Raw genomic sequence first — 14904 nt, forward strand, 5'->3', positions numbered from 1 at the left:
TGAGGAAACTTTCTAAGGAAGCCTGTTACATATCAGGAAAGGAAAAACCTTCCCAGGGGTTAATTGCTGTTCTAGAAACTATACTATGGGACTGGAATTAAGGACACTGGCTAAATCTGCCATACAGGAATATATTTATAATTATTATATGTAAATGTCACCAAAGAAATGGTTATTTCTAATTGAAATTCATGCACTCCTATACTGATAGATTCACTCTAAAATGTGCAGAATGCCGGTTGTTAAAAAAAAGAATCGGGGTTATGCTTAATTAGCATGTGAGGCACTGGGTTCTGTTCCCAAGACAGACAGACAGACAGACAGACAGACAGACACACACACACACACACACACACACACACACACACAATATGAATCAAATATACTCAGTTGACAGTGACAGATAAAATTGATTCTTTCACAGCTAACAGTGTGAACCCTGGGCTCCTTACACGCCCTGCCAGTATTGGGCTTCCTCCTCGTGAGCCTTTAAAGCTTCCCTCACACCTGTGGAATTTTTTGTGACTGCTGCACAGGGGATGGTCTTAAGGCTTGATTTGCCTGCCTGCTTACGATTTTTTAATCTGCTAGGCAAGTATGTGGGTGTCTTCCCTTCACTTAGTGGGATTTTCATCTGTGTGAAAATGAGTCTTTGGAGCACTTACTAGAGAATTTTCCATAAAACAGACAACTAAATACTGTACCATATGATTCCTGCCAAGACCCTACTTGATTGCATGCTCCCTGTTTATAAAACCAGCCGCTAGTGCTTGCTGTCTAGAGCAGGCTTCTCCAACTTTGATAATTGCTTTCATTGCATGAAAAGTGTCACTGTACAGGAATATAGTTATAATTATATGTAAATGTCACAGAAGAAATGGTCATTTCTAATTGAAATTCATGTACTCCTTTACTGATAGATTCACTCTAAAATGTGCAAAGTGCCAGTTGTAAAAGAAAGAATTGGGGTTATGCTTAATTAGCATGTGAGGCACTGGGTTCTGTTCCCAGGAGAGAGACACACACAGAGACAGACAGCACACACACACACACACACACACACACACACACACACACACACTGAATCAAATATCCTCAGAAGTCTTGTTTCCCACCTTGTCTCTGGGAATGGCACATGCCACTATTGAAGCACCGTGGTTTTAAAGCTTGGATAACTGTGAAGACACTTTGACTTGGCATTGTGGAGTGCTTCGCTTTCATGTGAGTTGTTTACCCTGTTTCTTTGCCCCCACAGCCACTCCAAGGCTGCCGTGCTTCCTCCAGTCCCTTTAAGGCACGTTGAGTGGCCTGAGGAGTGCTGCTTTGGAATTCTAGGGGGCTCATTTTAATCGTAAGCAAAGCAGCACTTGATTAAGCCCTTGATAGTCACCATCATTGTGCTGAGCGCTTTTGATGAAGTGAAACCCTTTGTGCCTCCACAAAGTGTCCTCAGCACCAACAGGGACAGGAGCCCGGATCCATGCGTGGTCGGTTACCACGGATACTCCCCTGAGAGGAGAAGGGACTGGGGCACAGTTGCTTGTGCATAATTGAAGCTTTGTACCAAGAAAGTAGAAGATACCCGTGTTGTTGCCGAGGCCGAAACTGCGTCCATAGGTAAGTGTGCTGAGCACATGCTTTGGACTGAGTGTGTGAGGATGCTGTGTGATAGCTCTTGAGCCCCAGGGGCTCAGTCAGAAAGAAGAAGCTCTTTGTCACCAGGTTTGCAGCTGGCATTATTCAGAAAGAATGAGAGATTAGACTGACTCTTTTAACATTAACATTTTATAATTTTTCCCTCTTAACAATTTGTCTTTTTTTTTTTTTTTAAGCTTAGGAGCTTTGTTTCTCTCCTATACTCTTAACTGCTCATATTTCTTCAGTAACGAAGCCCTGAGCTCTGTTTACACGGCTGCCACCTGGCATAGGCCAGAGTCTTCCCACCTCACATGCTGCAGCGTCCTATGAGCGGGCCCAGAGTACATCGCCCTCTGCTCTCCACTCGAGCTGCGCTAGTCTTGCTAAGCACCAACCTTACCACAGACTTAGCAGCTCAAGGTCAGATTATTATGCCATCATTTTTCTAAGTGAGGTGTTCAGACGTGCTGTGGTAGGTACTCTGCCAGGGTCTTGCTGAGCTGAAATCAAGGTGGCTGGTGCTCAGAACCATCGTCTTCATTTGGAGCTTGGCCTCCCAAGCTCAGTGTTGGTGGCAGAATTCGTGTCCTCATATCTGTGAACTGGGGGCCCAGTGGTCCTTCTGGCTGATGGCTGTGCTGCTCCCCTCAGCTCCTAGAAGCCACATGGAGTCTTCAGCAGGTGCCTCCCAGAGGCAGGTCTCAACGGGTATTTTGTTTCCTCAGGCCAGTCAGGGTGTGCCTGTGATGCTAACAAAATAAAACATTTTAGTTCTAGGGAGCGTAACTTGAAATCTCTCCCTGGGAGAGGCAGGCAGATAAGTAAGGCCTGTGAGCAATGGGCCTAGAAACAGGATGCCCTGGCTGCTTAGTCTGGTGGGTGCTTCAGAACAGCCTGGGCCTCAGTGGTGCCATGCACTCCAGGCGGGCAACTGAGTGGAGCCGCTGCTCACTCTCCTGAAGGAGGAGCCTGGAGTTCTCTGGCTGACCGCCCACTCCGCAGCCAGACTGGGTCAAGCTCTGAGGATGGGGGGTATGACTCTCCCTTCGGCTTTCTCAGGCACTGGCTTGCACTGCTGCACCTCTGTGCCTGGATTGAATGGGTCGTGCTTGGCTGGCAGCATTGATTTTATGTTTATTTGTGAAGGGACAGAATATGAGATTACCAAATAAAATATAATTTCAAGAGTTATTAATGAAAGAATACATTACACTTGCTTTTAATGAGATCCTGGTGCTGCAAAGTGATTCCACGTAATGAATCCCAGGAAATCAATGTGAAGTTTAATTGCAGCTGTGGCCACGTTGTCTAAGGACATTGCTCTGCTCGGCGTTACTTGTGCAATTCATCAACCCTCTCTTCCTTTCTCCTTAAATTAATTACTTTGATGAAGTAGGTAAATACATTCTTTGTTGGCCTGTGATCCTTTCTAGAAGGTCTTAGAAATCCCAAGTTCTAGCACAGTAATGAGCGCTTGCTGTCATTTTCCTCTGTGTTACATTTATAATTTGTCTATTCTAAACTGTGAATTTATCATTGTTACTTCTTTCTAAAACCTTTTCCATTTCCTTTGTCAGTCTTTTCCAAACCATTTTCTGTGTCCTTTCAGCTTATTGGATAAAGATCTGTGTGTGAGTCAGAAATCTGAAGTGTTTTCTGTGGTTTCCCACCCAGTCAAATAGTGGAATGAATGAAAAAGACCATACTTCTTTCTCTGATTAAATTCTCCCTCTCTCCGTCTCTGTCTCCATCTCTGTCTCTGTCTCTGTCTGTCTCTGTCTCTGTCTCTGTCTGTCTGTCTGTCTGTCTGTCTGTCTGTCTCTCTCTCTCTCCTCTCTCTCTCCTCTCTCTTTTCTCTCTCTCTCTCTCTCTCTCTCTCTCTCTCTCTCTCTCTCTCTCTCTCTCGTGTGTGTGTGTGTGTGTGTGTGTGTGTGTGTGTGTTGCTGGCCTTGAACTCAGATCTGTCTGCTTCTGTCTCTCAAGTGTTGGGTGCCACCTCTTGTCTTAAGTTTTCTTATAGTTGTATGCTCTTTTCAATTTTAAATGAGGCAGGGTCTTAGGACATTTCATTGATTATAGCACTTTTGAGCTACTGTGATGGTAACTGACTTCTGGTTTTGTTGCATTTTGAGACAGGCTAGTTATCAACCAACTCCTGGTCCTCCTGCCCTAGCCTCCCAAATGCTGGATTCCAGTCTTGTGCCACCATCACAATATAAAAAGTTAAGCATTACATTTACAGATTTCTAAATTTGTTCTTTATTTTGGTGTTTCTAGAGTTTACTAATTGTATGTTGATAATATTCTAATGGATTTTCATATAACTGGTTTTTTTTTTTTTAGTAGTTTTTGTTTTTTGAGACAGGGTTTCTCTCTGTGTAGCCCTAACTGTCCTGGAACTCATTCTGTAGACCAGGCTGGCCTCAAACTTGGGGATCTGCCTGCCTCTTCTAGGATTAAAGGAGTGCATTACTACTTCCCAACAAGTAGTTTATTTTTGGTTTAAGGTTTAGGGCCTTAAAATAGAGTCACTAATTATTTTGACTGACTTGGGCTATGGATGAAAGCAATCAATCTACTTAGTTTGATTGTAAAAGAAGCAACCTCTGGTCAGTCTTTCCTCTAGCAAACACTCCCAGTGACACCTTCAACATTTCATCCTCCCTCGGGGAAATCTTCTCATGTGACTGAGAACTGGCTGGGTTTTCAGGGCTGTCTTGGCCCTTCATGCCCCTTTGATTGCTCCCTATGTGAGGAGCCACCCAACCCTACCAAGAGATCCATCAGCTTGCGGAAAGCACGGTGACTAACAAACGCCTGCATTCCGTGGAGGGTTGCCGTGCGTGGTGTGGACACTGAAGAAGCGATCCTATAGGGCTTACTGCTGGCATAGCCTATGGGAGCCTTGTTCTCTGCTCTGAAATGTCAGCCTTCTTGATGGCCCCTGAAAGTGCTCAGTAGATCAGAGGCCGACTTCTCCCTGTTAGTGCATGGCTGAGCTGTCCTGTCCCCACAGCTACTGCTTCCAAAGTCCAAAGTCACCATGGGGTTGTCTTTGGATCATAAGTCATTACCAAGCCAGAGCTAAAGCCTTCCACTGGTGTTTCCTTTCAACTAAGAGCTCTTCAAGGGCTGAGCCTGCTGCCCTGTCCCAGGTGCTGCCCTGTCCCAGGTACTGCCCTGTCACAGGTTTCAGGTACTGCCCTGTTTCAGCTGCTGCTGCCATCTCGGGTGCACCTGTTGTGACTTGCAGTGCTGTGTATGTCCCCAAAGCTGAAGGGATTGTAGTATGCCTCTGATGTCTGACTACCTTCCTTTGTTCCTTCATCTCCTGACCTGACTGTCTCTTGTAGCCCTTATGTAGTCCTGCACCTTCACCCCTGTCTTTGCTCCTTTGCCACCTAGTCCTTTGCTTGTCTCCTCTGCTCTGGAGGAAACTCCCCTGGGAGCATCAGGTGCTTGCTGCATTTGCACCCACTATGTCAAAAGGAAGGGCCTCTTGCCTGAGAAGCATGCTGTTAGAGACTCTTATTCAGAGGATGCTACAGTTTCAGTTTCCAGTGTCCTTCAAAAGCCGTGCATTCTCACGCTGTCCCCTCCCCACGCCAGAAATGGGAGGTAGTGGGACATTAAGAGGCAGGATCTAATGGGAGGTCTTTGTGGCTTTGCATTTATGACCTTGAAGGAACTTGTGGGAGCCCAGCTCCTTCATCTCTCCCTTGTATTCTGGCCATGAGTTGTAGTCATGGGGGACTGGTCAGGGACTAAAAATCTCTAAAATTGTGGGTGGAAATAAGCCTTTTTTTTTTTCTTACGTTGATTGTCTCAAGTACTTGTTCCAGCCCCAGAAGGCTGGCTGGCCTACACGGTGTTCTCAGCACACATACTTGTTTCCCCTCTCAAGCTGATGTGGACCACAGCCAAAGGAAATTAGAAGTTCTAGAAACTAGGCTGAGGAGATGGCTCAGTCAGCAAGACGCTTACTGCACAAGCACAGGAGGACCTGAGTTCAGATCCCCAGTACCCGTGTAAAAGCTGTCGTGAAGGTGATGCCTGTGGTCCTAGACCTGGGCAGGAAGAGACAAGAATATCCCCGTGGCTTGCTGGCCAGCTCAATTGTGAGCCTCAATGTGAGGTGGCCTCGCTTAAGAAAAGAGGGGCGGGGAGAAAGAGGTAGAGAGAACGTTGGTAAGTGAAGAGATGCTTAATGCCAACCTGTGGCCTACATACACATGCACGTGTACCTGCACACAGGCAGGCACACGCACACACACAAGCGTGGGCACACACCCACATGCACAGGGAAACTCTATCCGACCCAGGTATTAGGGAATGCCTTGTCCTGTGGTAAAACTGTGAAGGACATCTGTAAGTCGCTGATAAGACTAGGCTGGAGGACGTGCTATAGGAGGCACTGTCCACCTTTCCAGCGTGTGCCTGTTGGTGGCCGTAGTTCCGCCCTGTTCTCCTCATGCAGCGTCTCCTGTGACTTTCCCAAATGCACCTCATCTTGTGAGTCTCATCTCCAAGGCTTTGCATCTTCCGTGCTTTCCCGCAGGTTGTGACGATCTGCTGTTTTTCCACACACGCCTTCCCAGGGCACAGGCTTCTTGTGCTTTCTGTCCCTTCTGCCATGTGCTCCTGTGTAGGCGTCGACCTTTTTCCAAACCTACTTCATTTGGGGTTCTTTAATTCTTACACCTCCCTTCCATCACCTCCCCTCCTCGGTCTCTATTCCTGCCATGATGATAACCCTGGATATAGAGCAGAGAACCGTAGACGGGACTCCAGCCTCCGTGGAGCTTACGCTTCTGTGAGGAGCCAGTGTGGAGAGTCTGAGCGTGGTGGCCTGTACAGTCCAACCACTTGTGTTAGCAGTGAGGCTGTGGTCTGTTCCCAGTTACTCCAGAGAGAAGCGCAGTGGGATCTGGTGAGGGAGGAAGCTTCCGTGGTGACTCTAGGTCAGGTGTTAGAGTTTTGGGTCACAGTAGACTAGAACGGTCACTGTGGCCTTTCCTATGCAGTCACCGAAGACAGGCGGAAGAACAGTAGCCTGTGCCCCGAGAAAACAGCAGCATCTCTTCCTCTCAGCTGTGGCAACCAAAACTAGCTCCCGTCCTAGGAGAGCAGTTCATTCAGCAAGCGAAGGGGACCACCAGAATCTAGAAAGAAAGAAAGAAAGAAAGAAAGAAAGAAAGAAAGAAAGAAAGAAAGAAAGAAAAACAAAGGGAGGGAAGGAAGAAAAGAAAGAAAGAAAAAGAAAAATCCTGGCACGGTGGACATTTAGAATCCAAGTGCTGGGGAGACAGGGCCAGGAGGACCTTGGGGCTCATGGACCAGCAACTTAGCCTAATTTTCAAATCTCGGGCTATAGTGAGACACTGTCTGTAGAAAGGCGTCTGCACTACAACAGCAGCACATGGTGTTGTCTCTGGCCTTTAGTGCATGTGTGCACCTGCACATACAGACAAACAGACACACAGACAGTGTCTTCAGACATTCCCCTTATTCCCCAGGGTGCAAAGCCATTTGGAGTTGAAAACCTCTGTCTTGCACGGTGGCAGTTGTTCTGGTTTGAAACCCACTGGCCGTGCAGAACACATTGCGTTCTCATCTCCCTGTGTGTCGCACGCCCCATCATCTCCTTTTCTCCATCCCCCCCAGTGATTGGTACGTGGCTGGCTAGAAGCTTCCCGATTCTCTTGCCCGTGTGGGACGGTGCTCACCTCCATACCTCTCATAGGCTCTTCTTGGCCTTATCAGCGTCTCTAAAGCCCAGGAAGGAAGCCCCAGGGCTTCCCAAGGAGCAGCAGCCTCGGTGCTACCATGCGTGGTTTGGTTTTTGCACCCTGCTGACGGCGATGTTACCATCTTCCTTTATTCCGTTCTGGCCCCAAGAACATCCTCTGCTGCAGGCCAGGCCTCTATACTACTGTCTAGAGTTTGCTGCCTTTATTACTTACTGGAGTTCAAGCAGTGTTTGCTGCTGTGAGGTGTCGTGACTAACCCGTGTCCTGTATCTCTCTGTGTAGTCACAACACTGAGCATAGCTTTATCTTTTATAGTTGCGGCTGCTCACAAATTGATAGCCCATAATATTTCTTGAATGAATAAGTGAATAATGAACCTGGAAGACCTATTTTGTTCTATCTTTGACTCTAATGGAGTTTAAAAGAAAATATTTTTTTTAATCTGTACACACATTTTAAATGAGAAAATGCAGATTTTAATTATTGTTACATTGCGTGTATGTGCGTATGCGTGTGTATGTGCGTGCGCATATGTGTCCATGTGCGTGCGTGCATATGTGTGCAAGTGCGCGCGTGCGCGCGCTGTGATATGTGCATTACTGTCAGAGGACAATTTACGGAATTGTTAGTTCTCACCTACCCTGTGGGTCCTAAGGTTTGAATTCAGATCGTCAGCCTTGGTGGCAGGAGCTTTTCCCCTGCAGAGCCACCTTGCTGACCCAGAGTGCAGACTCTTTTGACATTTGTGCTGGGATCATCATGTGGTATATGTGGGAGATGGCTCCTGCACCCGAGCCCTACCCTAGAAGTCCAGCCACTGACAGGATTTCTGTTTCTGTTGCAGCTCTCGTGGTGAGCACCACGTCGGCAGGCTTTGCACTGGCTCCAGGCCCTTTCGACTGGCCCTGCTTTCTGCTTGCTTCCCTTGGGACGGGCCTTGCCTCCTGTGCGGCCAACTCCATCAACCAGGTCAGTTCTGCTCTGAGCCACATGATGCTGGTGTCACTTGCTGGATGCTTGTGCCTTTGTGTTTGACGAACTCCCCAAATCCTGGGCCCTGCTGGAGACGCATCCTGAACCCACAGAGGCAACCTGTGGAGGTCTCGGTTTGGTTTGGTTTGTTGTTGTTGTTGTTGTTGTTTAAGCAAATGACTTTCAGAGTACAGCAGCATGCATACTTCAAATGGCCAGGATTCCTTGGTTTAAAAATATTAAAAACTGCCAGAGCTTTGTGTTCTCTTTACTTCAGAAATAGTTCCTTGAATTTATCATTGTTATATGCTGTTGAGATATGGTTTTATTTCCTTTTAGTTTATTTTTCTTTATTTTTTTACCAAGGGGGAATTAAACACACTGTACAGTATCCTCTTCCTACAGCCTCCCAAGTCCTGGTATTGTAGCAATATTCCACAATGTACAACTTCTGTATTTTAAGCCACCACTGTGTAAAACACAATATTTTGCTAGGTAGTGGTGGTACATGCCTGTAATCCCAGCACTCAGGAGGCAGAGGCAGGCCGATTTCTCTAAATTTGAGGCTAGCCTGATCTACATACTGAGTTCCAGTATAGCCAAGGCTACACAGAGAAGCCCTGTCTCAAAAAACAAAACAAAACAAAACACCTCATTATATTTTAAATATTTGACTTTTGTTAGTTTATGTGTAGGTGTGCATGTCTGCATGTGGCTATGTGCATGTGAGTACAGATATCAAGGAAGGCAGAGGTGTCCCATCTCTTAAGCTAGACTTACAGGTCGTTGTAATCTGCCTAACCTGGGTACCAGGAGCTAAATTCAGGTCTTGGAAGCACATGCTCTTAACTTTTGAGCCATCTCTCCATCTCCAGGATGCTTTAAAGGAACATATCCAGCTTAAAACAACAACCACCACAACAACAACAAAAATCCAGTAGTTCAGCACTACTGTTTACTTGGTATGTACAGCCAGATTATATCATAACATTAATAGCTAAGCATTATTTTTAGTGGATTGTTTTTCTTCTTGCTATTTTAAGCACCCAGATAGTTCTCTGAAATAGTTTTTTCCTTTGACTGGCTGCTGTGGTGTATCCTGATGTTGTGGGTTTTTTGTTTTTGTTTTTAATAAGATACTGTAGTGAAAAAGTCTTGGCTAAAACTTAAGGAAAATTGTCTCATCACCAGAACACCCAGGAGCAGTTGGCACAGTTTAGAAATAGGAATGCAAGTTAGCATCAGGGACCAGCATGAATGTTCATAGGATGCCACATAGAAGAAGTTAGTCTGTAAAATATGGGGTGTAATTTGATTATGTTGAAAGTCATGTGCTTCCTAAGGTATCGACCACTGTTCAGAAGATGTTATTTGTTTCAAATAGGGTTTCATGTTGTTGTTGTTGCTTTTGAAACAGAATCTGTTAGTCTGTATAGTCCTGCTAGCCTAGAACTCACTCTGTAGACTAAGCTGACCTCACCGAGATCTGCTTGCCTCTGCTTCCCCAGTGCGTGGACTAAAGGCATGTGACAGTACACACACTGGCCTGTGGTTATTTTTAATGTCAATGCGGTCCTATAGCAAAGCCAGCATTAGAGAGGATGAGGTAGTTCTCAAAAAAAAATGAACAACAAGAATGCAGTCTATAGTGAGACTGAGTCACTTCAGCCATTTGTGACACTTTCCATAAGTGGCTCCACCTGTAGTCTGTTTCTCCATTTGCAATCGTTGCCTGTGGTATTAGCAACTCTAAGTCAGCAGGAATAGCCAGGGGCCCTGTCACCTTCTAGCCTTCATTTTGTAAAGTAGGAGCCACACATAGCATTAAGACTAACTACTTTCTACTGTTTAAATTATATAAATTCAAAGAAAATGTTTAGTATAAATGTGTGAGAATTGAGGAAAAAGCAACTAAAAAGTATCAAATGATTTTTAAGCTTCAGAATATTGTCAAATATAAAACTTAGGAGCCAGTGAGATTCAGGCTCAGTGGGTAACAGCGCTGGCTGCCAGTCATGACAGTGTGACTTCCATTCCCAAGACACACGTGGTGGAAGAAAGAACTCACTTGTGCATGTTGTTCTGACCTCTGCATAGTCACTGAAAGGTGCATACACACACACACACACACACACACACACACACACACACACACACACAAATAAATAAATAAACAAAATGTAACTTTAAAGATACTACTTTGACTGGGAGCTACTTTCTTACCAACAGTTTCTACCCCTTACCCTCCAAAAAAGTTAGCTCAAGGATTTTTTTCTTTTCTTTTTAATTTATTTTTTTATTTTTATGAATACAGTTCTCTTAAGAGTGGGAGAGATAATCCAGTTGGTGCAGTGCTTCCAAGAGGACTGGCGTTTGAGCCCCTGGAACGTGTGAAAAAAGCCCAGTATGGTGGCAGGCTTATAATCCCAGTGCTAGGGCCAGGGAAACAGACAGGTCCCTGGAGCTCCATGGCTGGCTAGGCATTCCCTGTGGCAGAGCGAAGAGCACCTGCGGCAAACCTCTTACTGCCATGTATGTGCATGCCCACACAGGTACATGCCCAGAGAAAGATGCCCACACAGGTGCATGCACAGATGAACATGTGCCCATACAGGTGCATGCACAGAGAAACGTGCCCACACAGGTACATGCACAGATGAACATGTGCACACACAGGTGCGTGCACAGATGAACATGTGCACACACAAGAAATACCTAACCCTTTTAGCAATTGAGGAGAATGGCATTCATTTAGGCAGAAACTGAAAGGAGCAGAGCCCTGGCTGCAGTGTTAGAAACGTTCAGGAACGGTGCACGTTGGCTGCTCAGCTCCCAGCTCTGTACCTGCGTATTTGCTACACTGGGTGGATTAGGTTCTGGAAGATTTTAAAAACATGGAGGAAAGCCATAGAATCCAAGACGGGATTCTTTTGCTACTAAGCAATTGCAGTGTCTACCCCTGTGGTGAATTTTCCTTCTCTGTTTGTTTTCCAGTCCCATATCCCCCTCACATCATAACCCTCATTCCTGGGACATCTTGTCACATCCGTCCCCATGTGTCACTGGCCCCTGCCATCCTGTGCTGTGAGTGGGGCTTGCTTGGTGAGCACATGCTAACAGGCGGGTTCTTGTGTCTGTTGTGAGCTTTCTTCCAGTTGTCTGCAGTCTACTTGCGTTGGAGCGTTGTAGTGCTTTAAAAACTTCGTGGTGATTCTCAGCATAGTACTTTCTCCTGTTATTAGGGTTTTGCCTGCTTCCCAAGCTGTAATTTTTTTTTCAGTAATGGAGTATTGGTGTCTTGCTTGCAGTCTCATAGGCAGTCTCATAACTTAAGAAGAAAGGAGTACAGGGCCATTTTACCAGCAGTCTTAAATAGTACGAACAGAACAAAGAGCAAGCACAGTAGGCACTAAACTAAGACTTATTTATTTTATGTGTACGAACATTTTGCCTGCGTGTATGTCTGCACCACATGCATGTCTGGGTCTTATGGAGGTCAGAAGAGGGCATCTGACTTCCGGAAACTGGAGGGGTTACGGGTGGTTGTGAGCTACCCGGGAGGTGCTGGGAGCCAAAGCTGGGTCCTCGGCAGCTAGTGCTCTTGACCGCTGATCCATCTCTCCAGGCCCTGAACTGGGTTTTTAAATAACAGTGAGGTAAAGATATAATTTTTTTGGAATGTTAGTGTTCACATTGAAGAATGTGTTAGCTACTCATAGGGATCTCTCAGAGGGGGGAAAAAGCCTGTCCATATTTATAAAAAGATTCAAATAACATCTTACACATATTTTAATTTTTCTGTATTTTATTCAGGCTGTTACTCATTTAGTCCTGTTTCTTCTTTGTATCCAACTTCTGTGATCTCTGTGTGAAAGAAAAAAGTAAAGCCTTGAAAAGCAGTTCTCCCATTTGTTTTAAGGAGAGAAAATGTGATTCAGTTTCTGAGTGACAAGGAAGTTAGCAGTACGTAGGAGATGAGTGCAAAAAACCATGGACACTGACATGTGAAAGCAAAGCACTAGAATGTTCTGTAATGTGTACACACATGCCATTCAAAACCCGAGTGTGGCTTTAAAGTGGGCATGGCTTCAAAGGATGAAAGCAGTCCGTAAGTGTTTTCAATTTAACAACTGAAAGATAGAGCGCTGTGAAGGAAGGCCTTTGACTGATCAGATCTCGAGAAATGACAAACATAGCTCAGTAAATTCAAGTAGAATGAACTAAGAATTTAAAAAAGAAAAATTGTCAGAAAATTTAGAATGAAATATTTAATATAATAAGTTATAATTGGGTTTATTTTACTCATTTTATGTCTCCTCTGGGGTTCTCTGTTCTGTATGTTAGTTAGCCACAATCCACTACTTTAAAGGTGTTAACTGGAAAATTCCGTAAATAAACAATTCATAAATTTTAAATAACTTACTACGTTTTATTTATTTTGTTTTGTTTTGTTTTATTGCTGCTGATGCCCCTCTTTTGCTGTACCTGGTTTGCTAATGTAAGCTTTATCACAAATATGTATGCCTGGGGATAAATACCATATATCCAGGGTTCTGTTGAATTCCTAAGCCTTTGGTAAGAATCTTGGAATATATTCCCTGCTTTTTAGGAGGGTTGTGTTGATAAATGTGTATGTCAGTGAGTTTATTTCTACATACAGTTTACTAGTGATGACACACGGTACTCTGCTTTATGAGTCGGCTTCTACAGCCCGTCAGTCAGTCCTGTTTGCTACTTGAGTCGCTGCCCGTGGCCCCTGTTGTCTTTAAAGGACAGGGTCCTAGAAACAGAAGGGCTGCTAGGGAAGACGCCAGCCAAAGATCTGTCATGATGTTCATTTTGGATTCACAATCTTAAAATAATCTCCTGGATTCGCGGAGTGGCCAACAGCTTCCCATTCTATTTGTAAAACATTTTGTTTTGCTGGGTTTTTTGTTTGTTTTTTGTTTTATAAGACAAGTTAATTTTTTTCTCATGAAATGTTTTATTAAGAATCAGAGACAAAATATAAACAAAAATAACTTTTTAATATAATGCATATGGTCCGTATGTGGGTTTTTTTTATGAACAGCCTTTCACATCAGTACATGGTGGAGAGCGACTGCTGCGTGGGGGTATGCTTTGATCTGTTTAATCAGTTTCTCTTTACATAGTCTTTTAGACACTTAAAATTCATTGTTTTTGCTCAGTTGCTGAACTAAAGTGTTCCCTACACACCTTGTCTCGCTGTGCACCACTGGCTGTCCCGGAATTCCTATGTGGATCAGGCTGTCCTCCAGGTCACAGAGACCATCCCTCCTGTAGCCCCTAGAATGCTCGAATCAAAGGCATGTGCCACCATCCCCTTAATGAGCTAAAATTCTTGCATCTTATCTTGCACACTTCCTTGCTTGTGTTGTTAGCTTCCTGAAAGTGATTTGTTGTGTTCAAAGATTTGTTTTCTTTTAAATGAAAGGTTAAAGTAAAATATTCCTATTTTACACTAGAGTAGACATCTTCCTGGAAGTCGTTGGTTTGAATGAACTTATCTTAGTTGGCAGTACCTGAGCTGCTCAGGGCAACACCAGAGGACAGGCGCTGTCCAGTGGCTTTCTAATTTGGTTGTTTTGTGGACACAGCAGCCAGGCTGATGTTTTTCTTGCTGCTGAGCCTTTGGGTTTTTTGTTAGTTGTTTGCTGTCAGCTTCCACCTTTGAGAATTCTTTTGTCTTTCTTCATCATAGAAAGTATGAAAATTGTATACATTGTTTTGCTTTAAATTGTCCCACTCTGCAGCCAGATGTGTATGTGAACACTGTCATCCTACTACAAGGTACTCCAGTCTCCGCTCTCCAGCCTAGGTTGGACCCCTCTTGGATGTTTGTTGTAGAGCTTTGTGGAGGGAGGTTCTCCTGCACATTGTAGGGTGTTTTCCAGCATCTTTTACCAGCCCCCAGGATGTGACTATATCTAGGTTCCTTCACATATTGCCAGGTATCTCTGGGGGGACCAAGTGACCACTGCTAAGAACCTTTACTTCAATAATTTCTACTTTTGACTCCATTCCAATGTCTTCATCTAAGATGCTGGTTATAGCCTCAGCGTTCCTGCTTCATATTTCATCTTCTTTGGCTGTTCATTAATAGCTGAGGGTCCTGTGTCCAGATTTATACTCAGGATCTTGGTATGTTATCAACAAGGATTCACTGTTGATTCTCAAATGTACCAATTTGCACAAAAAGTTATGTTTTCACTATTCATAGCCCACTTAGGCCTTCACTTGTTCACAGCACAATGCAATAGACATACCACTCTCCTGCCCTTTCTATTCACTGATGTGCCCACTTGACTGCAGCCTAGGTCACCTTGCCTGCCTCAGCTTTGTCTTCAAAGCTTTGTAACTGTGACCTTAGTTACAGTGTGTACACACACCACACACACACACAGACACACACACATCTAAAAGACCATTTTACATTTGTTGCTACTTTGCTATCAGTGAATTATTGTGGAGCTTTGATTGTGTATCATGTTGTATCTCTGTCTTTTGATTATTGACTATTGAT

General features: G+C 44.6%; 1 protein-coding gene across 1 annotated transcript in view; it reads left to right on the top strand.

Annotated features, from left to right (window-relative positions):
- Positions 1-14904, top strand: part of COX10 (cytochrome c oxidase assembly factor heme A:farnesyltransferase COX10) — a 111381-nt gene that overhangs the window by 20251 nt on the left and 76226 nt on the right. Inside the window, exon 4 of the mRNA XM_084760913.1 lies at positions 8233-8357. Coding sequence (XP_084617039.1) covers positions 8233-8357 — 125 coding nt within the window. The remainder of the gene's footprint in view (positions 1-8232; positions 8358-14904) is intronic.

This window comes from Acomys minous (genome assembly GCF_964271855.1).
Source record: "Acomys minous genome assembly, chromosome: 16".
Classification (NCBI taxonomy): Eukaryota; Metazoa; Chordata; class Mammalia; order Rodentia; family Muridae; genus Acomys; species Acomys minous.